General features: G+C 43.1%; 1 protein-coding gene across 1 annotated transcript; it reads left to right on the top strand.

Moving 5' to 3' along the window:
* Positions 1-3,380: 3,380 nt before the first annotated feature.
* On the top strand, positions 3,381-22,098 carry IL22RA2 (interleukin 22 receptor subunit alpha 2). Its single transcript, XM_062187274.1, has 5 exons — positions 3,381-3,444; positions 6,404-6,539; positions 8,784-8,962; positions 20,410-20,579; positions 21,949-22,098. The coding sequence occupies exons 1-5, from the start codon at positions 3,381-3,383 to the stop codon at positions 22,096-22,098; spliced, it is 699 nt and encodes a 232-aa protein (XP_062043258.1).
* Positions 22,099-26,915: the final 4,817 nt, after the last annotated feature.

Genomic DNA, 26,915 nt, shown 5'->3' with positions numbered 1-26,915 from the left:
TTTCTACCTGGAACTTGATGCAATTAGCTCACTTCAAGACAAGATCTACTGGTGTTGAAGATCATGCAAACCAGCAGTTCCATACCAGATTATCACCCCCCATTTATGCAAAGCCTAGAGTTCAGGGGGCAACACCAGCAAGTAAGTGAAAGAGGAGGCCAAGAAGTCCAGAAGGGAAGGAATACCAGGAAAGTGATTTGCTGCACGTTTCTTCTTTAAAAGCTTGAGTTTCCTTAGAAGCAAAGAAAACTTCATGTGGTGGAGATAAGGAGGCTGGATTCTGAAGTTTGATGCAGCAGGTAGGCACTGGAAGCTCTGGTGATATCTTCATGACCCTCTCCATGTGGCTCTGGCTCCAAAAAGCACGTCACACAGCTGTCCTCACAGAGCTGCGGAGTTGGCTATGTGATGTCGGTGGTGGCCTGGCCCCCTGGCTTCCAGTCTCTGCCCCAAGGCACTCGGACCACAAACGAGGTTATCCCTGCATGGCCTCAGCACCACTCAAGGCCTCTCAATCTCAGGCAACCAAGTATCTAGAATCATCGTCTACAGATGCTGGGTCATGGAGTTGGAGATGCAGGAGTGTGGCTTCTGCCCTTGAGAGAACCACTTCCCCTCTGCTTGCTTCTCTGCACAGGAGGCCGTCCCTCGTGCTGTCTTGCAGACCCGCCTCCTCCACATCAGCAGCACCTGCCCCTGTACATTTAGCTCTTCTGCATGCCCCCTGCCAACTACATTTCTGGTCTTGGCCAATCATTGTGGTTAGGGGCAGGCAGCAAAGTGGTTTGGCAAGCAAGCTTTTGAAAATGTGTGTCTCTTATTTAAGAAGCAGAAGATAAGGATGGGCATTTAGCCTAGCAGTTACAATGTCAGTTAAGATACCAGCATCTCATCTCAGAGGGCCTGGGTTCGAGTCCAGGCTCCACTCCTAATTCCAGCTTTCTACTGACGTGTACCCTAGGAGGCAGAACACAGTGGCTTAAGTAGTTGGGTCCTTTCCACTCACATGGGAGACCTGAGTATAGCTCCAGGGTCCCAGAGTTAGTTCCAGTCTGCCCCTAGCCCAATCCTTGCTATCATAGGTGTTTGGGGGAGTGAACCAGCAGATGGGAACTTTTAGCCTGTCTCCCCCTATCCGTCCCCGCCCCTCTTTCTGTAGATAGATAGATAGACATAGAGATATATATATAACTCTAAATAAATAAATATTTTTTAAAGAAAAAAGATGGGCCAGCATTGCGGCAAAGTGTTTTGGGCTGCCACTGCAATGCTATCATCCCATATGGTCACCAGTTCGTGTCCCAGCTGCTCTACTTCCAATCCATCTCCCTGCTAATGGTCTCAGGAAAGCAGTGGAAGACGGCCCAAGTGCTTGGGCCCCTGCCGCCCACATAGGGGACCTGGATGAAGAACCTGACTCCTGGCTTTGGCCTGGCATAGTGCTGGCTGTTATGGCCATCTGGGGGAGTGAACCAGTGAATAGAAGATACCTCTCTCTATCTCTTTCTCTCTCTCTTCCTCTCTGTAACTCTGACTTTCAAATAAATAAATACATGCGAAGAAGAAGAAAAGAAGAAGAAGAGGAGGAGGAGGAGGAGGAAGAAGAAGAGGAAGAGGAAGAAGAGGAGGAAGAAGAAGAGGAAGAAGAAGAAGAAGAAGAGGAGGAGGAGGAAGAGGAAGGAGACAGATAAGGAGATAAATAGAAGTTACGGTGCTGCCATAACACTTTCTTGTCCACCTTTAGAAGTAAGCTTTGGAAAGGCAAGAGAAAAATCTGTCTTATTTGCTGCTAAGTCATTGCAACTGAGAGCAATACCTCATTCATGGTAGGGAAGCAAATATTTGTTAAATGTTATTGGATGGATGAATGGATGGACAGGTGGATGGGTGTGGTCAAGAACTATCACTCTTCCTTACTTAAGGGATTATACTTCTAAGAACTTGAAAGAGACTACACAAAAAGAAAAAGAGACCAGAACGCACTTCCTCTTTTGACCTCACAGTCTCTTTTTTAATAACAACAAAAAGTATTTTTTTTCTTTTCTCATGCTTTAAAGTATAAATTGATTGTCCCTAAAAACATGTGGCTAAAAACAATTTGGTAAGAAAAATGATATAATAAAGCATAGGCCAAGAAGAGATGCAATTTCCGATGGAAATAGGAAAAAGATCTCACACAGTCCCAAATGATTATCTCCCACATTCCTCCTTGTAAGCCATCATTTCATTTGATGGCTTTGCATTGCTGGAAACAGAGGGTAGGAATGAAAAGGAAGAGGCATTAGGTGGAGCCCAACACCACCCCGAGCCGGGTGGCCAGGGCAGAGCTAGGGGATATCAGAGGATATGAGACAAACCAGGGAGGTTCTCTGGAGAGCTATCAAAAAGGGTGGAAAAGGAAGACTCAAGAGGCCTCACCTGCTTTGAGCCACTGCCAGGTGTCCTAAATCTGGGGCTGCAAGCACGTCACTCAAATTACCCTATCTTAGTCACTGGCAGCCTCTCTGCCTGCTGGGCCAAATACCCTCAGGGCCTCCTGAGTTGTTTCATTCACTCACCTGCCTACAACTTGCACAATCTGCCCAGCCTTGGTCTTCTGTTTCTCCACAGCTAACACAGCCCTAGAAAAAGCAAGCTTCTTTATAAAAGTGACTTACAGCAAACACTTTTGGAAGTGATTCTTACACTTTTATAGTACTCCTAAAATAATATGATGGATCTTCGAAATTCATGTATCTTATTTTTTTAAAAATACATGGATTCTTCTTTTTTTTTTTTTTTTGGTTTTGTTTTGTTTTGGTTTTGTTTTTGTTTTCAGAAAGGCAGAGTGACAGATAGAGAGCAAGAGTGAGAAAGAGATCTGTCCTCTGGTTCACTCCCCAAATGGCTGCAATGGCCAGGTCTGGGCCAGACCAAAGCCAGGAGTCTAAAATGCCAGCTGAGTCTCCCATGCGGATGGCAGGGGCCCAAGCATGTGGACCATCTCTGCTGTTTTCCCAGGTGCATTAGTAGGAGCTGGATCAGAAACAGAGCAACTGGGACTTGAACTGGCATTCCAGGAATGGGATGTTGGCACCACAGTGACACAGGGAGTGGCTTACCTGCTGTGCCACAACAGTGGTCTCTTAGATTTTTTTTTTATTTCAAAAAATAAAACAAAACAAAAAAGCTTTGCACCTGAATGAACATCTTTAATTCCATTTTCCATGAACATTCTGAAGTTCCTTCTTAGTATGAAGTAACAAATTTGCTTCAAGGAACCACTTAACCAAAGGTGAAGAACCCAGGAGAGGGCTGTGGATGTTTCAGTTTCCTCTTCTGAGCCATCCTCCCATTGAAAGAAACCCTGGCTGCCAGAGCAGTCAGTCACACTGGGGACCATGATGCCTAAGCACGGCTTCCTGCTGGGCCTCCTCGTCCATTCCTTCCTGACTGGTACAGGAGGTAAGCGCTTTGTTACTTTCTAATGATTTCAAGCTTTGTCATTTGAGCTGATGTTAAAAATGACAGTGGTGCTTTTCTGGGTTTTGTCGAGTCTTCAAGTTTCTTAGCTCTCCAAAGGCTCAGAGCAGGCATGGGATTAGGTTCTGTCTGCAGTCTGTGTAATTCTGCATGTCCTTGATGGGTACCTACTACAAAGGAAGCACTCCTGAGAGTGCAAGAAGCTTCATACGGGACAGTTGTCCACCCACTGCTCTCTGTAGAATTTTCCTTGCCTTCAAGGGACATTATAGCATCGTGGTTACCAGTATCTAAACTTCAACCAGCTGTCAGCATCTGGGTTCTAACTCTGCCACTTACTAGCTAGGAAATCTGAGTGATTTACTTAACACTCCCATGCCTCAACTTGCTAACCTATAGAATGGGGATTATGGGTCACTGTGAAAATAACTGAGTTAATATATGCCAAGTGATTAGAGCAGTGCTTAGCACAAAACAAGGACTGTAAATAACATGGGAGTTTGCTCCTGGTATCCACGCAGAACTCTTCCAGCATGTAGAGCCTCTTTTAGCCACAACACACCTCTGAGCAAGGCCATCAGAATCCCAATCAACTGATTGGTCCCACTCAGACTAAGGGTCCCCTGTGGCTTCCCAAGGTGCTACAGGTGTCCAAGGAATGATATCTAAATGCAAGTGAGCCCCCGTCCTCCAGAAACCTGTGGATTCGTGTGAATTATGCCTCTGGTCCAACAAGGACCCACTGAGCAGACTGCAGCACGAATTCCAGTGCTGCCCTAATGACCTGGCTCTGTATCTTACCCACCCTGTACACTTGGGTGAGATGTGCAACCTCTGTAAGCCTTAGGTGCGCCATCTGTGAAATGCAATTGTAAAAATACCTTCCTTATTTGGTGGTGGTAGGAAATAAATAAGTCATAAAGCTTTGAGCACAGTGTCTGACATATGTTGATGTCTATATCTGTTCAATATTCCATGAATGCCAACCAAAGGAGGGAAGATGGAGGAGGAGAACAGATATTCTCAGCCTCTATTGCTTTGCTTTGTCCATTAGCTTCTCTCTCCTGAGGTTTACACTTGGTTACCTGTGCTAGATAAGAGTCAAGCCCTCAATCTGACTGCCTATAGATACAAAGTCAAGTTCACCATTTGCTGAGACACAAGTTCCCAAACCTCTCCAAGGCTTAGATTTTTAGGCTCTAACAGGAAGACCACAATAGCATCTTTCTCATATAAGAGCTGAACAAATTAAATGAGATAATGCAGAGAAAATTCCTTGGCACCTGCTGCAGAGTGAGTTGCTGTTACTGTTGGTGGAAGTAGCAGTGATATTACAAAAATGACAGAGGAAATCCATAAACGGAAGAGATTTTAAAGAGTGTTGAACATTCACTAAATGGGTGTCCAGGGAATTGTGGCTATCATATCTTGAGAACCTCCAGAATTTTAACATACTAAATGTGATCGATTGGATAGTGGTATTGATGGGCAATATCTACTTTAATGGTGGAATATTTCCATTTGATGGGCAGCACACATCATCACTGGATACACTGAAAGAAGTCCAAAAATATAAAAATAAAAGCAAGTCCAACCCAAATATCAATATTAACATGATTTGGAGGATAAGAATAACTATCTGAAAAAACAACCCCCATTTGTTAAAAAATAACATCTTGTAAATTCAGAGCTGAGATCATGGACGTGGGAATATTTTCTTCTGTCTTGATAATGGAGATAAGTGAGTGAAGACTTAAGGGAGGTGGAGAAAGGAGCTCCGTGGAAATCCAGGGAAGCATAGTCCAGACAAAGCAAAGTAGGAGCAAGAGAGGAGACCACTCTGGAGAAGCAAGGATGGGGGAGGTGACAGATGATGAGATCAGGGGAGAAAACAGGATTTGCTTCCTCTCTCTTCCTTCTGCCCAACTTCTTACTGCTTGTCAGAAACTTTGGAGCCAAGAAGAAATTTTGTCCTAGATCTTGTGCCTCCATGAGCCTCAACGCAAGTGAGGATGGGCCACCCATGATGTTTGAGTCAAGGAAGAAAGCACAAGCCATGCATGCCAGTGTCAATTCTCCCTTTTTCCTGCCATGACTGCTCTCAGAAGCACTAGGGCCCACAGCAGTGTCTTGGGCAGTGTCCCTCATTGGCGTGGGCCAGTTCATCTGCAGTAGGGTGCTTAAGAACTTAGAGCCAGGAGCCAGGCAGACAAGAACAGCAATTCAGGAGTGGGACAGCAAGGGCAGATCTACCTGGAGGCAAAATAGGGAGACTGAGCAAGAAACTGAGAAAGGGGATTGGAGAGCTAGGCTGAACTCTGGGAGCCAAATTAATTCCAGGCAAACTTTGTATAACATTGGTGGTTATGTACTGGCTCCTAGGAAGGCAGGTAAGTGGTCTTGGTGTGGGTCTGTCACCTCCGTCATCATAGCCTATTACTGTCTGGGAAGAAGCTAAAGACAACATTTTTTCAACAGGTTTACTTTCTCTGCATCTTGGGGAAGAGGGTAGGAGGCTATCACATCTATTTTTATTTGTATTTGTATTAATTTATTTTAGGAGAGAAAGAGAGAAAGAGAAAGAGAGGGGAAAGAGAGAGAGAAAGAGAGAGAGAAACTAACTCTCACCTACTGGTTTACTTCCCAAATACCCAGAAGCCAGGAACTCAACCCAAATGTTTGAGCCTTTACCTGCTGCCTCTCAGAATGTGCCTTAGTAGCGCATACTTTTTTTTATAGCCTGACATACATTGTCCTGAAACTCAGCTCTGCATCACAGTCATTGAAGGTTCAACATGTTGAGCTTGAGGCTCCACCTCCACCACCTGCACTTAATAGTAGCTGCTGTAGGGACCCCTGATGCACTGATCACACTGAAAACTTCTGTTAACAAAGGTGCCCATAGCAATGTTCAATGTTTTCCCCTCTCTTACTATTTTAGGAACTCAGCCAGTCCATGGATCTCTGAAGCCTCAGAAGGTACAATTTAAGTCCAAAAATTTCCACAATGTTTTGCACTGGCAGCCTGGGAGGATGTGTGCTGGCAACAGCAATGTCTATTTCGTGCAACACAAAATGTAAGTAAATTGAGCTTCCTCCCCCAATAGAGAAGGCCATGGAGTAACACGTCCTAGAGTGCAAGAGAGTTCAAATACGAGCACTTTTCCTTTTCAGAGAGGTTGAGAAGAAGAAGAGGTTTGGGTAGAAATGACTTGTCACCCATGAAAGCTGTCCAGGAAGTCCAAATTGCAAGACTATTTGCAGTCAGTGGGGCCAATAGCTACCTCGGCCTAAAGAGACCTTCTACTGAATTCTTAAAGGCTCAGCCTTTGGCTCTACAATAGTGCCTGGCACGTGGTAGGCTCTCAACACAGCAGCTTCACTTACCCATGGTCTGAAAATGTTTAACAAAGATGTCCAGAAATCATGAAATTGCATGCTGTTCTGAGTAGCATGGTGAAATCCCACACAGTACTGCTCCTACCTGCCCAGGATGTGAGTCATCCCTCTGTCCAGAGCATTCACACTGTGTATGTTGTCACCTGCTCCATACTTAACAACAGTCTGGGTTATCAGCTTCATTGCTGCAATATTGCAGTGCTTATGCTCAAGCAATCCTCCCACAGTATCTGACTGTAGTCACCAATGCTGCACCTCACTTCATCACATCCCATATGCTTTGCCTCATCACACAGTATCACAGGTAGAAAGAATTATGAGTACAGGATGATTAGATATTTTGAGAGAGCAAGAAAACACATTGGCAAGACTTTTGTCATAGCATATTTTTATAATCATATTATTTTGTTATCAGTTATTGCCTAACTTAGAAACTTTCAGAGTTACAAATCTATAAGACAAAAACATAGCCCATGCCCAGGTCACAGACATCCATGGAAGACCTTAGACTGTATCTCCCATGGATAAAAGGGCAAAATTCTACTTGATTGTTGAATGAATGTTGGAAACAACTTGTTTGGCACAGAGCAATACTCAACTAAGATGAAAGCAGTGGCAAACATGGAAGGAGTGTGCAAAACATATTTTTAATTAGTTGTTGTTTAGAGTGGCTTTACCGATTTGAAAATTCTTTTCAAAACGGAATGAATCCTGCAAGCTTGGACACAGACAAACATGCCACTGCTCAGTCCTCTTGTGTGATCTTCGGTTACTCCTGTTGGATGGGTGCCAAAACTCAGATAGGATCAACTCCTTTCCTGGATCCGTGCCTGGAAACAGGCACTCCTAACTTGAAACTGACAGGCTTTTCTACACCTCACATACGTTTCCTGGGGTGTTTTTGTTTGTTTTTTTATTTTTTGGATATTCCTCTTCTGGCCTAGTTTGAGATACAGATGGAACATGAAATGGAAGACAACAGAGCCCAGCTTTCATTTTTTTTTTCTTTAAAAATTCCAAAACTCAGATGCAGAAGATATGAGCCAAACTAACAATTTTTAAAAAATGAATGTGTGTCTTAATTACATTCTTTTCTAAATTGTTTCCAAATTCTGCTTTAATTCTGACACAATGGAACTGCAGCCATCATATAGATTACCTAGTACAGGTATCATCAACATTCACCACTATACTGCTACAAAGTCAGACTCCAAGTCCATCAGTAAGTACTTGGTGAAACCTTTCTCCCCAGGCTCCCGCTCCTGCTGTTTTCCAGGCAGCACCTTATTGCATGTGCTCTGACTTGTGGAGCGGGTAAGGAAGTGAAGCCATCACTGTTCCCTTGGGCTAATACACCATCTCCTGATCTCAGGCTGACTCAACCTGCCTGCCTCTTCACCTCACCACCCTTCCCCTTGCCCAGCCCCTGGGCACAGGGCTCCCTTTAGAGCCCCCACTCAACTTCCGCTCAGTTCTCGATGACGGAACTAACCCTGTGTGTTGGGTTAGCATAAGCTGGGAGGAAAAGTGGTAGCAGCTTCTCAGAATCAGCCAGATTACTCAACAGCAAGTCCGTGAGAAGTGGATTAAAACCACAAGGAGCTGAACCCTCAGAAGCGCTAAGCACATAGAGAGTGAGAACTCAACAATGGAAGCTGATGAGCAGTAAAAAAATTAAAACGCTTATGTGAGGGCCACAGGGGATGTCAGGGTTGAGCATATTTATCAGCAAGAGAGTACTTGGGTTAACAGGAAGCAAAGCTTTTAAAGATATTTAAGAATGGCCTAGGCTTTCCCAGTGGTGCTGATATGAGTATTAGAAGGTGGGTTTCCACCCAACTAAGACAACTAAGAGAAGAAAGTCAAAAACCTAATAGGCTGGAGAAACAAAAAGTCAGCTCTTTGACTTTTCCCTTCTACAGGTATGGACAGAGTGAGTGGAAAGACAAACGGGACTGCTGGGGCATCCGAGAACTCTTCTGTGACCTGACCAATGAGACCTCGCATCTACAGGAGCCTTATTACGGGAGAGTGCAGGCAGCCTGCCCTGGGAGCCACTCAGACTGGGGCATGTCACAGCGCTTCACGCCCTTGTGGGAAAGTGAGTGCCCTGGACGTTCCCTGCTTTTCTCTTCCTGTCCTTGGCACCCTCCCACAGTGTGTCTGGGCACCCGGCTCTGTGCTTGCTGAGATCCACCAGCAGCTCATTTGATGCCCTCAATAGCTTCAGGACTTAGCTTCTATTACCCTCATTTGGCATCCCAGGAGACCAAGGTGCAGGGGCCAGGTCTCTTGGTCAGCTTTGCGCAAATTAGGATTCAAATTCTGCTACATCTAACTGCAGGGCCTTCCCTCTACCATGCGGTCACACTGTAGCTTCTAAAAACAAGCATTTGTAGATAATGGAAAAGAAGCTGTGTTGCCCAATACCTCCCCAAACATTAGGGTTAAGTTCTCCAAAATATTCATGCTAGAAGAATTTTTCTTTTGAAGAAATTATGACTTCTAGTTAACCCCCCTCTAAAGGAGAGAACTGAAGTTCTCTCTCAGTATTGATTTCTGAATAATGTTTATTCTTCTTCTGGTTTAGTCAGAATTGCAGAAAAATGTAATCTAAGACATGAATTATAAAATTCACCATTACCAATAGAACTTGTATAAAAAAAAGAGAAAAAAAGAAGGTGCTTAAGGTATCCATGTAACGATATGAATAACAGAATAAAAAGAAATATAGGTGTTTATTGCAAGCTTCATAATTGCTATTAATCATGAAGGTGTAGTGAGTATCTGACCCTCCAGCCCCCATTATTAACTCAGTGTCCACTCTCCTTTCAGCCAGTACCTGAGCTCATCCATGAGGAATTTTGAGTCCTTTTGGCCTTTCCTGTGTCATCTTGACATAATCTTATACTAACTTTTCTTACTGAATATGGAAGTTGTACCACAGTACACAAAGCATCCTTCTACCTGACCCTTGTGGTATTTCTAACTCTGTTTCCCTTGGTGGTCAGAACTCATCACCCCAGACAGAACACCTTCATTTTCTCTTTGTGGATCAATGGATTGGGGAGCTCCAAATGGTGGAGAGGCATCTCCAACTTCTAATTCTTTGAATCGATTTTTGTTATAGCCCAGAAGAATTAAAGTTCAAGCAGTTAGAAAACAAAATATTTCAGGAGTTATTCCCTGAGTATGAATGGTGCTACCCCTCACTTCCATTTCTTGTATACTAGACCAGTGAGTTCTATGTATGCAAGAAATATCAACATATACTGTTCAAAGCCCTAGAACATATACCCAATCACATACCACCCCCACAACATGTTGCCTGTCAAACTGAGTTTTCAATTGTCCATTTCACCTTCCAATAAAGCCAGGGATTTTTCAGGGATGAGGCATTTGATATAGCTAAATACTCCTACAAGACCTTGCTTCATTTCTACCACATTAACTTAACTTAGTTGTTATATACAATGTACCATGGTACCATGTTCATGAATAAGGCATGCACTCATCTGGGTACATGTATTTGAGAGGAATCTGTTAATGAAAATACAGAAGTAATGAAGAAAAAATTGACAGCCAGAAGAGTGTCTATTCTAGTGCTTTTGTCCCTTTCCTGTTGGAAAGGACCAACAGGGAAGGACCTGATGAGACCTGATGAGAGCCCCTGGAGGATAACACTAATCAGGGGTTCAGTCTTGGTCTCCCTTGCTGGGAAGCAGTGTCATCTCAGCCTTGGTAAGAAGAATTCCATATTGCTGAGTCTCCATATAGCCTCCATCCCTTTTACACGATGCTTTTGCTCATGAGTTCATACAGTTACTAGGGACTTGGGGAAACTGGACTGTCACTGCATCCACCTGGATTTTATAGTTATATTGAGATAATTCACACACCTTACAGTTCATCCATAGCACATATAATTCAGTGGCTTCATGATATTCACTGATAGGTACACATCACCCAGTGTCAATTTTAGGACATTCTTGTCACTTCAGAAAGAAACTCCAGACCCTTTGACTATCCTCTATCCTATCCCTTCATCACCCCAGATCCCCAGTCCTAAAGAACCAGTAATCTACATTCTGTTCAGGTCCTTTGCCTTTTCTTTTAATTTACTTTGAGAGAAAGTAGCTAGCTAGATAGATAAGCAGAAAGGTAGAGAGTGAAAGTGAGGACGAGAGGAGGTGGGGCTTTCTACAATGGCTAGGATTGGACTGGTCTAAAACCAGGAGCTGCAAGTTCAATCTAGGTCTTTGATGTAAGTGGCAGAAGGAACAAATTTTATCCACTGCCATTGCTTCCTAGGATTTGCAATACCAGGAAGCTGAAGTCAGGGCAAAGCCAGGCATTCCAATATGAGACAAAGCATATAACCTGCATCTTAATCATTAGACCAAATGCCTGCTCCATGTCTGTTCTTTTCATTGGATTGTTTATCTTTGAATTTTTTTTAAACTTTTATTTAATGAATATAAATTTCCAGTGTACAGCTTATGCATTACAATGGCTTCCCCCTCCCATAACTTCCCTCCCACCCGCAACCCTCCCCTCTCCCGCTCCCTCTCCCCTTCCATTTGCATCAAGATTCATTTTCAATTCTCTTTATATACAGAAGATCAATTTAGTATAAAGATTTCAATAGTTTGCACCCACATAGAAACACAAAGTGAAACATACTGTTTGAGTACTAGTTATAGCATTAAATAAAAATGTACAGCACATTAAGGGCAGAGATCCCACATGAGGAGCAAGTGTACAGTGGCTCCTGTTGTTGACCCAACAAATTGACACTCTAGTTTATGGCGCCAATAACCATCCTAGGCTGTTGTCATGAGTTGCCAAGGCTATGGAAGCCTTCCAAGTTTACCAACTCTGATCATATTTAGACAAGGTCATAAAAGACAGAGTGAGGATAGTAACCAATGATCCTAAGAGTGGCATTTACCAGGTTTGAACAATTATACAGCATTAAGTGGGGAAGAGGACCATCAGTACACACAGGTTGGGAGTAGAGCCATTGGTGGTAGAGTAGAGGTTATGATTACAAAGGAATGAGGCTCAAGTGTGCTAGACAGGGGTCTAGAACAAAGGACAGAGTCATTCTTAGAGGAGCTAAGAAAGGTGCTAAGCTACAAGTAATTTTTCTGATTGAGAGGCAAATAGAACCTGATAGAAGGGACTTGAAAATAATCTGGTGGGCTTTAGGCCTTGTAAATTCAGAGGCCCAGACCTATCTATCTCTTCACATGGGGTATCTCCTAAGGGAGGTGTGAACCTCCTAGGGGAGGGCACTCTGTTGACTTTCATTACTTGGCTGGCCTGGGAGGAGAGCTGGCCAGGTAAAGGCAGGGGGCATCTCTAACAAGAAATTTACAGTTCTGCCTGCAATGTTGCTGACCCTACTTGACCATACCCTCAGCTGCAGTGGTCACTTTGGAATTTGGGCTGAGTGAAGGGCTTTTCAGCTTAGAGCCAATAAGATCTGTGGCTCTGACCTGGGCATCCTTCGACTCCAGGGCAGGTCCATTTCCAGTGATCCAACTCTTGGCAGAGCTGCTGCCAGGCTCTTCACAAGCTGACTTCTGCTGAAGCCCAGCTTACCACATTGAAAGCCACTGCAGTGGACTGGCCTGTTGGGTCTCCTTGAGGGCAGATCACTGTACAGATCAGCCATTAATAGGCCTGCCACCCATTGCTTCTGATGCCGAGCTTTCTTTTCCTCCTGGTTTGTGTTAAAGCAGACCAGAGGATGCAAGTCAAGGGAGTGCACGTGTCCCATCTCTAATCTTCGGTGGCCTGAACTACAAGTCTATAGTCACAGGCATGTTCTGTAGTAGTTTTTCTAAGGTAGACAATGCCCATGAGGAAAATTATATTCTCACTTTAAAACTTTCTTTCCCTTTGGTCTGAAAGGGAGGTTTTTTCTACTTACTGTATACTTCACTGATGGCGAAGTGAATCTAGCTATGAGATTATTATTAAGTTCTTATTTTGGCTATGCTATTACAGAAAAATGTTAGCCATCTCTTTTATAAGGTCTAAAGATTAAATTGTGCCGTCCTACAGATTCTTTATAATAGAATTAGTTTCCTACCTTGAAGAGAATAGAGAAATGAAAGAACAAGTTGGGCTTAGAATAGAGAAATGAGGGAGCAAGTCCTAGATCGCTTCCTGACAATAGCAATATTACATGAATACTTAGCAAACCGTTTCAACCATTAGATAACAACTTAAGAAAACATTTACCAGAAGGTCCAATGCCTTCTATAAATTTTAAGAATTATGTATTTGAAAACACCTCTTAAATATCTAACATGGTGTAGTTTGTTTAGCCAGTAAACTTAAGCACAACCATCTAAATGTTTTTAGTTTCTTTCTACCAACACGTTTAAAACATATGATACACAGATTCAGGTCACACAAATTAAAATGTATCTTTGATTGATTTTAGTAGCTTAGATATGGACAACCTTATCTATAAGCCATTTAAAATAAAACTCTTAATAAAATTTCCCCATGTGGACATACAATATGTACACACATATAACATAGCATAGTAGACCAATATAGCAATTTTAATAATAGCTTTTAAAATCTTTAACTCTTAGGCCGGCGCCGTGGCTCAACAGGCTAATCCTCCGCCTTGCGGCGCCAGGCACACCGGGTTCTAGTCCCGGTCGGGGCACCGATCCTGTCCCGGTTGCCCCTCTTCCAGGCCAGCTCTCTGCTGTGGCCAGGGAGTGCAGTGGAGGATAGCCCAAGTGTTTGGGCTCTGCACCCCATGGGAGACCAGGATAAGCACCTGGCTCCTGCCATCGGATCAGCGCGGTGCGCCGGCCGCAGCGCGCTACCGCGGCGGCCATTGGAGGGTGAACCAACGGCAAAAGGAAGACCTTTCTCTCTGTCTCTCTCTCTCTCTCACTGTCCACTCTGCCTGTCAAAAAAAAAAAAAAAATCTTTAACTCTTTTTGTAGATTGCCAATTGATTTGAATTGCTTTTTGTTTTTAGTAACCTCAGTTAACCATACTTTCTCTCAGTTGGTACTGTTAATACATTATTGGCTTCATCTGTTTACAGAGCCATCCCAAAGTACTGAATACAATAAAAGTGGCTGGAAAAAGTCCATAGGAACCTATAGGAGGACAGCTAACCACAGAACCAACAACACTTTAGTTTTATGAGCAGCACATCATATATAACTGTGGATGACAAAAGACTTTAAGTCGCCATGTTTAAAATTATAAACTCATCAACCAACAAGAGGCACTTGCTTACTTCACAGTATTTTTGAAAGCACTTGTAGGATTTTACAAGTATTTAACCCTTTAGGCCTCTGGGGCTTTCTCATTAAGATAACTATCATGTCTAGTAACACAAGATCATTAGACTTTTTAATTCTCAAACATTTGTATTAATAGCATTATCCATTATAGAAACTTAAAGTCTGGTACCACATCACATCTTGACAGTCCTTCTAATATAATCCCCCAGTGCCTTATCTTTAACTTGATTTTCAATTATTTTATCAGTTTCTGTGAGTTGTCTTTTCACTTTCTTGGTGAGATTATTTGAAGCACAAAAGTTTTTACTTTTAATGAAGTCCAGTCTATTTTGTTGTTGTTGTTTGTGCTTTTGGTGGCACATTCACATTTTCTTATATTTATATTACATTTTCTTCTAAGTGTTTTATAGTTTTAGCTCTTATGTTTAAGTTTTGGATCCATTGTGAGTTCATGTTTGTGTGTGGTGTGAAGTAAGGATTCCATGTCTTTTTTTCCCCCTAACATGTGGCTATCTAGTGTTCCCAGTACCAAGACAATTCTGTGGTCATTGAGTGACTCAAAATCTTGTTGAAAATCAGTTGACCCTAGGAGAATGGTTTATCTCCAGACTCAATTTTATACAATGTATAATTTTATACAATGTACAATTGTGTCAGTAGCACACTCTCTTGATTACTATTATTTGTAGGAAGTTTTGAAAATGAGAGATATGGGTCCTACTTTCTTCTCCTTTTTTCAAGATTGTTTTGGCTCCTCTAGGTCCCTTGCTACTCCATATCAACTTAGATTTTTTTAAAGATTTATTTATTTACTTATTGGAAAGGCAGACTGACAGAAGAGGAAGAGACAGAGAGAGAGCTGTCTTCTATCCATTAGTTCACTCTCCAAATGCCTGCCACAGCCAAAGCCAAGCCAAGCAGAAGCCAGGAGCCAGGAACTCCACCCACATTTCCCATGTGGGTGGTAGGAACCCAAGTACTTGGACCATCATGTGCTACCTCCCAGCTGCATAGGCAGGGTAGCCAGCACACATACTGGCCCTCCAGCTTAACCTACTGTACCACAATGCCACCCCCACCTAGAATTCTTAAAAACTTCCTTCCAGTGGGTGCATTCAGATGGAAACAGAAATGTTCACACTCAGGAGTTCATCCATAAACCTCTTCTAACTGGCGCATGTCCAGTTAGAGACAAACTAATTGGATCATGCCCAAAATGCTAACCACAGTGGAACTCAGAAAACTCAGTTTGTGTTTTCTGGCTCTCCAGTTAGAAGAAGCTTGCATGACTAAGTTGATGGCCACCATGAGGGGCAGTTGCAAGAGTGGTTTGATTATTATACTCCAGTCTGGAAATGGGATCAAGTTAAAAATTACTTATCAAACAAAGCCTCCTCCTGTCAGCTCCATTAGGTCAGTCAGGAAAGAGTAGTCAAAGACAATGGTCACTTTGTTCTTTTTTTTTCTTTTTTTTAATTTTTTTTTTATTTTTTGACAGGCAGAGTGGATAGTAAGAGAGAGAGAGACAAAGAGAAAGGTTTTCCTTTGCCGTTGGATCCGAAGGCAGGAGCCAGGTGCTTCTCCTGGTCTCCCATGCAGGTGCAGGGCCCAAGCACTTGGGCCATCCTCCACTGCACTCCCAGGCCACAGCAGAGAGCTGGCCTGGAAGAGGGGCAACTGAGACAGAATCCGGTGCCCCGACCATACTAGAAAGGCCAGTCACTTTGTTCTACACTGGAATGGTGAGAGTGGGATTTGGCCCAGCAGTTCAGAAGCCATTTAGAATATCCATGATACACACTGTAGTACCTGGGTTCAATCTCTGGCTCCAGCGTCTGATCCCAGCTTTCTGGGGGCAGTGGGAATGGCTCAACTAGTTTGGTTCCTGCCTCTCTTGGCAGCCCCTGGATTGAGTCTCTGGATCCTGACTTCAGTCTGGCCCAGCCCTTGGCGAGTGAACCAATAGATGATAATGTGCTCGCTCGCTCTACTCTCTCTGTTCCTCTATGTCTCTGCCTCTGAAATAAATAAATTGATGACTTTTAAAAGTAATTTGGGGCCTGCGCCGTGGCTCAATAGGCTAATCCTCCACCTGCGGTACCGGCACACCGGGTTCTAATCCCGATCGGGGCACCGGATTCTGTCCTGGTTGCCCCTCTTCCAGGCCAGCTCTCTGCTGTGGCCTGGGAGTGCAGTGGAGGATGGCCCAAGTGCTTGGGCCCTGCACCCACATGGGAGACCAGGAGAAGCACGTGGCTCCTGGCTTCGGATCAGCGTGGTGCACCAGCCCCAGCGCGCCGGCCGCGCCGGCCATTGGAGGGTGAACCAACGGTAAAGGAAGACCTTTCTCCCTGTCTCTCTCTCTCACTGTCCACTCTGCCTGTCAAAAAAAAGAGAGAAAAGAAAAGAAAAAGTAAATTGGTATAGTGTCAAGTTCAGAGGGGTTTGCTTTTTTTTCTTTATGACTAGCTTCACTTTCAAAGAAAAGCCTTGGACAGTGTTGAAAATCTTTTTTATTCCAAGACCTTGTTGGTAGAAGAATAAGAAACCTCCTCTAAAAAACAGTCAAAATTAGAGCTATTCTTGAAGCAACAGTTAGGAGTCCTGCCCGTCTCCTCACCCTCTAGCTTTGTCCTCTCCTCCAACCTCTCCTAAGGCTTTCTGAAAATCCAGTTTTAAAAAATATGCTTCCAGGGTCTTAGGACAGCGTGTTCCCAGAGTTTGACACAAGCTAAGGAGCCAAGCTGGCTCCCCTGGGGCCTGTTTCTGAGCAGCAGGATGTTATGAAGTTCTGATTCCTGAAATCTATCAGGAGACAAAGTGAGGTTTAAAAACAAAGCAAAACAGAACCCAAGTCACTTAACTTAAAAGAGCTCGATAAGACTTCAGTATTATCTGACCTCAGAACTTCTTGGATTAAAAAAATAATTGCAGGATTCCAGATAGGACTCATTTTCTTTTCTTTACTATTCCTTTATTTTCTTTTCTACTCTTTATTTATTTGTTTGAAAGAGAGACAAATAAAGAGAGAAAGCGCTCCTACTCTTGAGGGGCACACAGATTAAAACACCGTGAGATTTTTGAGGTCAAATTAGGAGTCTGTCTTAGCCAGCGGGTGACTGCCCTCTCACAGAACAAAACCTCTTCTTATCAATCATTTAATCATGCGTGTGGGCTTGTGTAAGCAGAAAGCAAGCATACAGAAGCGAGAAGCAGCCAATCAGCCAGTTTTTTTTAACTTCTTTTCTTTGAAAAATGTAATGATTCAATTTTTCCTGGTTGGAGTCACTGGCCTTGGTGCCACCTGTGTTATCCTGCGGCTGCAGCCAGGAGAAGGCAAAAGGAACCATAGCCTGGTGGCCTTGGCTGTTATCCAGCAAGCAGAGGTACAGAAGCCAGAAAAGGCCAGTTACAAACCAGCATTTACTTTTATGAAGAACAGGCCCTGCTTTTAAAACAACCAAGCAAAAAAAATATATTCTATGAGCACCCAGGTGTGCTATACCTTGTAGACAACTTAAACTTTTGAGTCATCTGTCACACTATCTGTTAGTTCACTTACCAGGTGCATTCAACAGTCAGGATTGAACCAGACCAAAAGAGGGAGCTGGGAATTCAGTCCAGGTATCCCACATAGGTGGGAAAAACCCAAATACTTGAGCCATCAGCTGCTACTTCCCTGAATTTACATTGGCAGGAAACTAGAGGCAGGAGCCAGAGCTGGGAATCTAACCCACATGATCCAGTATAGAATGGGCAATCTTATCAGCACCTTAACCATGAGGCTAGATGCTCACCCCGATCTTGTAATGGAATGTGTTACAGATTAAAGAAACATCTTGTCTTTTTACTCATTTAGCAAGTGTTAATAAGGGGTTTACTATGTTTCGGCCATTATTCCAGGTCTTAGAGGAAATATGGCAATCACAACAGATGTAGAAAAGTCTTCCTCTCTAGAATTTTCTGTCTTATAGGGAAAGTAAATATGAATAAAATACACAAATAAGCATAAAACGATACCTGCCTGTGATGAACACAAACAGGAGGTGCCCAGGGCTTTTGGAATCCAAGCCATAGAAGGAACTTGTCAGGGATGCCAGGAAAAGCATCCCTGAGGAAGTGACACTTGAGCTGATCACTAAAGACAAACAGGGGTTAACCAGACCGAGGGCAGAATAGAGCATTCCAGGTAAAGGGAAGAGCAGGTGCAAATCCCCCCACCCAGCAGGAGGAAATATAGCAAATATAAGACAGCTGGTGTAGAGTGAGGAGAGCATGTAGAAGGCAGCATGAAACCAAGCAATGAGGAAACCGGAGAGCTAGAAACAAGTCTGAAAAAAAATATTCACTCAAAATACTACACCAAGGAAAAAAACGGGGGGATAAAAGAGAAGTTAAGATACATGGAGAACAGAGTAAGAAATTTTAACAGGTAATGAACTGAAATTCCAAAAGAAAAGCATGTATCTACACAGATGCGTAGATTTCTAATAATACGCATTTCCACAAACTTCTTAAAGACCACCTCATATACATAAATTTTAAAAAAAGTTTGAAAATTTATAGTTACTTATTTGGAAGAGAGAGAAAGGTCTTCCATCTCTTGGTTCATTCCTCAAGTGCCATAAGTAGCCAGAGCTGGGCCAGGCCAAAGGCAGGAACCCAGGACTCCATGTGAGGCTTCTGCATGGAGGGCAGGGGCCCACGTATTTGAACTATCATCCACCACTTTCCCAGGCACATTAACAGGGAGCTCGATTGGAAGCAGAGCAGCCAGGACTTGAACTGGCACTTTGTTATGGGGTGTGGGCATTCCAGGCTGTGGCTTATCTTTTAATTCCATTGTTTCTTTTTTAAAAGATTTCTTATATTTATTTTAAAGGCAGAGACAGAGACAGAGACAGAGAGAGAAAGAGAAAGAGAGCTCCTCTAGCCTCTGGTTCACTCCCCAAGTGGCTGGAGCTGGGCTGATCAGAAGCCAGGAGGCTGGAGCTTCTTCCAAATCTCCCATGCAGGTGGCAGGGTCCCACTTGGGCCATCTTCTACTGCTTTCCTAGGTCTTGGCAGAGATCTGGATCGGAAATGGAGCAGCCAGGACTTGAACTGGCGCCCATGTGGGATGCTAACACTGCAGGCAGAGGCTTTACCCACTAAGGCACAGCGCTGGCCCCATTAATTCCATTTTTTCTATAAAAATTTTGAAGAACTCTTGTGCAGGGGAGGAGGGAGGAGCAGACAGAGATAATAGCTAATTTTGAAGAATTATGAGATATGAATCTACAAACTGAAAATTACAGTGAATACCAGACAAGAAAACAGCAATAAAATCTATACTTAGCAATACCGCAGTGATTATGGGAACAATTAAAGCAGCTATCAAGGCAAGCATTCACCCTAGTGGTTGAGAACACTGTGTTCTGCATCAGAGCACCTAGGTTTGATTCCTGGTACCAGCTCGTGACTCCAGCTTCCAACTAACGCAGACCCTGGGAAGTGGTGGTGATGGCTCCTGTAATTGGGTTCCTGCCACCCATGTGGGGACCTCAATTGTTTTCCTAGCTCCTGACTCTAACAGAGGCCCATACCTGGCCATTGCAGGCATTTGGGGAGTAAATCAGCAGATCAGTGTGCTATCTCTGTCCCTCTCTCCCTTCCTCCATCTCTCTCTCTCTCTCTCTCTCTCTCTCTCTCTCTCTCTCTCTCTCTCTCTCTCTGTTGTGTGTCCCCTTCTGTCTTTTAAATAAATAAAAAAATGTAAAAAAGTTAAGTGACTATATAACTCCATTTCCTAGTCAATAATGACTTGGTTATCAGAAACAAAATGCCTGAACCAGATTCTCAGTTTTGATTCTTCCAGTTGTTCATACTATATGACGTGATCCTGTTGAATTTATGTTATAGTGACACGTCTTCAAATGGGCTTAAAGCTGCTTTGGAATTTCACATCTTGAAGGCCTTTCTCTAAGATTTCCCCTGCAAATAACTTTATATGTTTGATTTTCTAAAAGAATCCAGAGCACTGTGGAAGTGACCAATCAATGCCTTAAAGCTGAAGCAGAAAGTATCCATCCTCAGCAAACAGAGAAGTATCTTCGAAGAAACACCCCAGATATTCAGGCTGCCCTGGTCATCAGTGAATCTGCATCACGATTTTTGCCAGATTTCTGAATTTAATGATGATGCATCACGATGCATAACGTGTCTGTGCACAATAATACATTCGTAAATAACCTGTCAAAATTTCCTATTCTTTCTCCAGCAAACATTGATCCTCCAGTGGTGAATATAACCCAAGCTAATGGGTCTGCACTGGTTATTCTCCAAGCTCCGGATTTCCCATATAGAACCCAAACAGGAAGAAATGTATCAGTGGAAAATTACTATGAATTAGTATATCGTGTTTTTATAATTAACAGTTCACTGAAAAAGGTAAGTTCAGGTGGATGGATAAGAGGTATTTTTTCTTCTGTTTATTTAACATTGTCCTCTGTTTTGTTGCTTTGTCTCCTCTTATTTTTTCTTATCTTTGTAAAATTCTTTCTCACGTTCACCATCATTGATAAATAACTGCTTGCATCACCACCAGAATTGTATGTGTGTGAATGTGTATATGTGTGTACATGGATATGTAAGTAGATGTGTGTGTTTATGGATGTATTTGTATTAATGTATGTACATGTATATCTGTAAGTAGTTCTAGGTGTATGTAGATGTATTAGTGTATTTGTGATGCGTGTATATGTGAGCATGTATTTGTGTATATGTATACATAAGTATACACATATATATATGTAGATGTTTGTGTAGAGGGGTGACATTTGTGTATATGTATGTATGTGTGCAGATGTGTGCATGTATTTGTGTAAATGTATGTACGCATGTGGATTTGTGTATATGTATTTCATGTGTAGATGTGTGTATCTGTGTAGATATATGTATGTGTGGATGTACTTGTGTATACGTCTACAAGTATGTATATGCATGTAGCAGCATGTGTATGTGTATAGATGTGTGAGTGCATTTGTCTATGTGTGTATTTATGTAGATGTGTATATGCATGAATAGAAGTATGTGTGTTGCGTGTGAGTGTTGTCTGAGAGTGTGCCCTTTAAGTCACTCAGCTTGTCTGCACTTGGTCTTCTCTGCATGTCTAAAGATTTGCTGTAACTATTGAATTGTGTTTAACTGATACAATATTTGTGTTATGAGTCACAGCATTGAATATCTGGACCAGTTTTGCTATGACACCGTACTCTCGGGTCAGTTCCTTCGTCAGGGTTCCGTGGTTAATTGTACCTTTTTCCACGGCCTTCTAAGGCAGGGCTCCTTTGGTAGTGAGGAACAGAAACTCCTCCAAAGGCACTGAGATGCCAAAAAGGTGGTAAGCGAGAAAACAAGCAATCTCACTGGCAGCCAGGAGTAAAGCGCCACCCAACGATGCAGTGACCAGGAAGGGGAAGTGGGAGTGAAATAGAGCAAAGGGCTCCCGGTCTCTCTCTCCCACTTGCTGTCTCTTGGGCCACATGGTGCACATCTACAGTTATTTTGGCAAATCTACTCCTTTCTCCTCTCATGAAAGAGGCTGTGTCAATCAGCAGCCATGAGGGAGAAGTCAGGTTGTACCTGCACGTTCACCTGAGCCCTCCTGCACCAGGCCAGGACCCTGGGGACAGAGGGTGTGACTGAGCAGAAAAACAACTCCCATCTGCTACTGTGACCATCTACACTTACACATTCTACCACAAACAGAGCAAATCGGTAGCTCACTGGAAACATTTATCATCTGATTTCTTTGTAGGAACAAAAGGTTTATGAAGGGGCTCAAAGAGTCGTTGAAATCTCAGATGTCCCGCTGCACTCTGGTTACTGTGTAGTGGCTGAAATCTATCAGCCCATGTTAAACAGAAAAAGTCAGAGAAGTGGAGAAAGATGTGTGGGCGTTTTGTGAAGTGCGGAGCGCTCTGCCACGTGCGAATCACCAGCTCTCTGAGAACCACACTGCTTGTGTTCAAAGGATCTTAGGCTGTTCTTACCTTTTCTTAAAGCAGTATTCACTATTTTGCTTGAGAGCTTTCTGTGTTTATCCATTCTTTTTTTTTTTAATATTTCATTTGAACAATGCACCGACAGGGTTCTACGACATATAGATTTTCATTTGTGAATGTAACATCCCTAAAAGCAATCTCCATTCTTCTAAGATAACCAACTAAAAGTTTCAGAACCAAGGAATAGTAGGCATTAATAAAATTTTTAAAAAGTACCATGAGAGACTACCATAGTCTTAAACCAAATATTTTCCATGCATTTCTATTTACAAATACATTTTTATATCTATAATGAAATACTTCTACTTAATGCACTAAAATTTTGATTTAAATTCTGTTGTATGCAAATAAGTACACTATGTGAAAAAAATTTTCTTATGATCTCTGAATTAATATCTAGATTAAGATTATCAACAATCACATGTAACTATCAAAGGAAACCTATCCAAAATAATTTCCCTTCATTTCATTGTTTTTGGTTTTGTCTTGCTTTTAATGTTGTCTTAGAAGAATTCATTTATATTCTCAAAATTGAGTGTAATGTTTTTCACCAACGAAAAAGCCATCACTCCAAGTCCGTGGCACAAATATTATTCAAACATCTTGGCAAAGGATCTCTCGCAGGTAGCACCCTCATAATCTCCTTATAGGAAAGGGACCAGAGAGTATGGGCACTTTGGGAGGTTTTTTGGCTCCTCAAAGCTCTCTGGATGACTTCTGTCTCTTACCAATAAAGACTTGGTGTCCCAAGGCTCAGTGTCATCAACGGAGAGCTGCCTTCTTTACTCAGGCTTAGTCCATAGATGTTTACTGTTGTCTTTCTCAGGAGGACATAACTATGGGAGAACATTTGTGTGTGTGCAATTTATCATGAAAATCACTCCAAAATATGAGAACAATATAGTTTTATGTCTGGTTATATCTACATGTATTAGTAAATGGATTAAAAATTATCCAGAAATGTATGAGGAGACAGAATAAGGGACAGAGCAAGAAGTAGAGAATTGCTTTCCTGTATGGTCAGAAAACCTTGATTTGGATGTAGACCTAGAGAGTGAAAAAAAATAGCACTTATCTTGATTTTGAATTACCATCATTTTTAATTTTTATTTTTGCTCATTCCTTTTTTGTCTTTAGTCCTTTTAGGGGTAGGAGGGTGAACTAAGAGCACTGAGATCAGGGGAGGGGAGGGATTAGATGTGGCCAACATTTAAGTATATGAAATTCAGTATGAAGTCTGATTTTTTTAGTGTAGTTGTTTCATAATCATTATTAGTACCGAGTTTTATTTTGTGTGATTTTTGGGGTTTTGCTCTAATGCTTAGGCAATCGTAGGCATGCTCACCTAATGAAATACTTTGAGAAAAATTATAATTGCCACATTCTTGATTGTGTTATAAAATATTGTCATACATTTCAATAAACTCTGTAAGATTTTTGCTTTGCATTCTGGAATTCTTATTATTTGGACTTTCAAAAGCAGATGACAGTGTTTAAGTCTGTCAGGTGAAATCGGGATCAGCCTGCAAACTCCAGTCAGGAAGAGACAGTCAGCACTGAGCAGGACATCAGACTCCTTGAGTGTGTCCTAGAGCTGAACGCAGTTCCACCCTCAAACCTGCCTAGGCCTGAAGCATTGGGGCTGTAATTGGCTCCTCCCCTCCTCTCACATCCTATAGCCAATCCCTCAATCAATTCTATAGGTTCTACCTCCAGAACACAGCCCCTCTCACAACTGCCTTATCCTGGGATGCTATCATTTCTTCTCTGCGGGTGCCTCCAGTCACCTCTCCGGGCTCCATCGTGGCTGCCTCCCTCTGGTCTACATTCAACATGGTGGCCAGGGTGGGCCTTGAAGCATGAATGAGATCTTGTCACTCTTCTACTCTAAGACCACCAAGGGCCTCCCACTCCATAACTATAAAAACCCAAAAGCCTCATAATGACCTCCGAGACTCTGTGTGATCTGATTGCTCTTATCATTTCCCAGATCTCATTGCCTAATTCCCACCTGGCTCACTCTGTTCCAGTGTACCGACTCCATGGCTTGCCTCAGATCCAAATGCCCTGCCCTCTAGTCCTTTGCACCAGCCATTTCCTATGAGGCAGAACCCATATCCACGGGTTCACTCTTTTGCCTGAGTCAGGACTTTGCTTGAAGGATGCCTTAGTGGCAAGAATTCCTTCACCATTTGATTTACAATTGCAACTTATACCCTGCAACTTGCTCTATCCCTCACTTTTCTTCATAGCACTTAAATTACCCGACATGCTATATAGTTTACTTATTGATAGTATTATTATCTCCCCTACTCCACCAGAATACAAAGACAAGGTTGGTTGGTTGGTAGGTTTTACTGGACTTATCACCATTACCAAGAACAGAAATGGTACAAGGTAGCACTCAATATTTGTTGACTATTTCTGGAGATTCAAAGGCGTGATGCTGGTATTAGCTTGGCTCCAGTGATGACTTCCATGTGGATGCCATCACTACAGTGTGAGTGTAGAAGGGAGAAAGGTCACGCAGCCAGACAGGAAGCTTGTGAGGATCCCTTCCATGGGCACTTCCCCAATGACCTAAGGACCTGCCACTAGGCTCCACCACTTAAAGTTTCCAGCACCTCAACATCACCACACTAAGGACCAAGATTCTAGCACATGAACCCTGAGGAGGTAAACCACGAGTAAACTATAACAGAACTCATGAGTATTTCTACTTTATAGGTAAGCTTCTGTCAGTTTAAGTGATTTTCCAGGGTCTGAAAAATTCATCTAATTCTTTTTAAAAAAATTTATTTATTTGACAGAGTTAGACAGTGAGAGAGAGAGAGACAGAGAAAAGTCTTCCATTTGTTGGTTCACCCCCCCAAAATGACTGCTACAGCCGGAACTACGCTGATCCGAAGCCAGGAGTCAGGTACTTCTTCCTGGTCTCCCACGTGGGTGCAAGTGCCCAAGCACTCACTTGGGCCATCCTTCACTGCCTTCCCGGGCCACAGCAGAGAGCTGGATTGGAAGAGGAGCAACTGGGACTAGAACCCGGCACCCATGTGGAATGCCAGCACCGCAGGCGGAGGAATAACCAAGTGAGCCACGGTGCCAGCTCCTCTCTTTTTCATCTGTAAAAGATTGACCAGGTACCAAATGTGCTGCTCCCAGTAAAATTGTTTCCAGACAACACTGTGCAACTGGGACGACACTTTGCAGGAAAAGGGCCCTTCTACCTGTCCCGGGAACTGTGCCATGCCCAAGGCCAATGGTCCTGGAAGTTGGTCTGTTTAATCTCTTACAACCTCAGGAGGCAGGAGCTGGGTGAGAAGAGGCAGGTGGTAGCTAGCAGTGCCCTCTGCATCCCTACCTGTCTTGTCACACCTGTACCTCATTCCAGCCACTGACCCCACACTCTCAGATGACAGATTGATAGCCCTGCTCACTCCTTTCCTGTTCCTCTTTGTCATCTTATCACAGGGTCTCCACACCTCCCTCCCACACATGCATGGGGGTGATCACCTGGTGAGCATTATCTCAGGTAGATCCATCAGAGCTGTCTTCAAATACTAATATCAGTCTGGACAAAGAAAGCCTCTTCTCTCCTCTGGAATCATGGAGTGTAAGGATGAGCCAGGCCAATTTCCCAGCAGATGGAGAAAACCGTACTTGGGTTTAGGTGGCATTTGTACCTCACAGGCTCATATGTCAGAAACTTGGTCCTCACGGTGGTGATATGGGGAGGTGGGCCTTTTAAGAGGTGGGGCCTCCTAAGAGATCCTTAAGTTAATTTGAGGTGTGATTTTGGAGTGTTATGGCTTCCTGATTTGTGATGTGATCTCTTCCTCACACACACTCTTCCCATGATGTGATGGAGTCAAGAGAGCCCTCGCCAGGCCTGAGCCAACACCAAGAACATCGCTGGCAAGTGTATGTTTCTTAGGTGATTTGATGAACACAGAGTGAGCATGGGAAAGTCCTGTAGAAATCTGGATGTTATCCAGGTTAGAATTTAATCAGATATGATGTGAGCCAAGGGCCTGTGTTTTCAGCAAATTCTCTTCTTGGTAATTAGCAGTTCAATTAGCAGTTTCCATAGCATTAAATACAGTGGATTTTATTTCTATTTCTTTCATAAAAGAAATAAAAGTTCCATGTGATATTCTTCAGAGAATATAGCTGTTAAGAATTCTATAACCAGAGAACCCTTTTGCTCTGTCAAAATTCATTTACTTAGAATGTTCCAAGTTCAAACCTTATGCCAATCATAAGGTGTAGCTAGTGCAGTGCCAGTGCACAAAACACTATTGCTTATACTCCATCTGCAATGTCCTCATTTTCTTTCTCTCTCTCTCTCTCTCTTTCTCTCTCTCTCTCTCTCTCTCTCTCTCTCACACACACACACACACACACACGCCACAGCATCTGCCACTGTAGGCTCCTGGCATGCTATCTCTACTGTTTTGAGAATGGATTTCTTTGGGGCCGGTGCTGTAGCACATCGGGTAAAAGCCACCGCCTGCGGTGCCGGCATCCCATATGGGTGCTGGTTCGAGACCCAGCTGCTCTACTTTCGATTCAGCTCTCTGCTATGGCCTGGGAAAGCAGAAGATGGTCCAAGTCCTTGGACCCCTGCACCCACGTGGAAGACCCGGAAGAATCTCCTGGCTCCTGGCTCCTGGCTTCGGATGGGCGCAGCTCTAGCTGTTGTGGCCATCTGGGGAGTGAA

The sequence above is a fragment of the Lepus europaeus genome, chromosome 3 (genome assembly GCF_033115175.1).
Source record: "Lepus europaeus isolate LE1 chromosome 3, mLepTim1.pri, whole genome shotgun sequence".
Taxonomy (NCBI): Eukaryota; Metazoa; Chordata; class Mammalia; order Lagomorpha; family Leporidae; genus Lepus; species Lepus europaeus.
The sequence above is the reverse complement of the archived record's forward strand: the minus strand, read 5'-3'. Positions and strand labels throughout refer to the sequence as shown.

Excerpts from the sequence above, each read along its gene's own strand:
- IL22RA2 (XM_062187274.1), top strand. The coding sequence starts at position 3,381 with ATGATGCCTAAGCACGGCTTCCTGCTGGGCCTCCTCGTCCATTCCTTC. Across the intron at positions 3,445-6,403 it reads CTTCCTGACTGGTACAGGAG|GAACTCAGCCAGTCCATGGA; the intron begins GTAAGCGCTTTG and ends TTACTATTTTAG. Across the intron at positions 6,540-8,783 it reads TATTTCGTGCAACACAAAAT|GTATGGACAGAGTGAGTGGA; the intron begins GTAAGTAAATTG and ends TCCCTTCTACAG.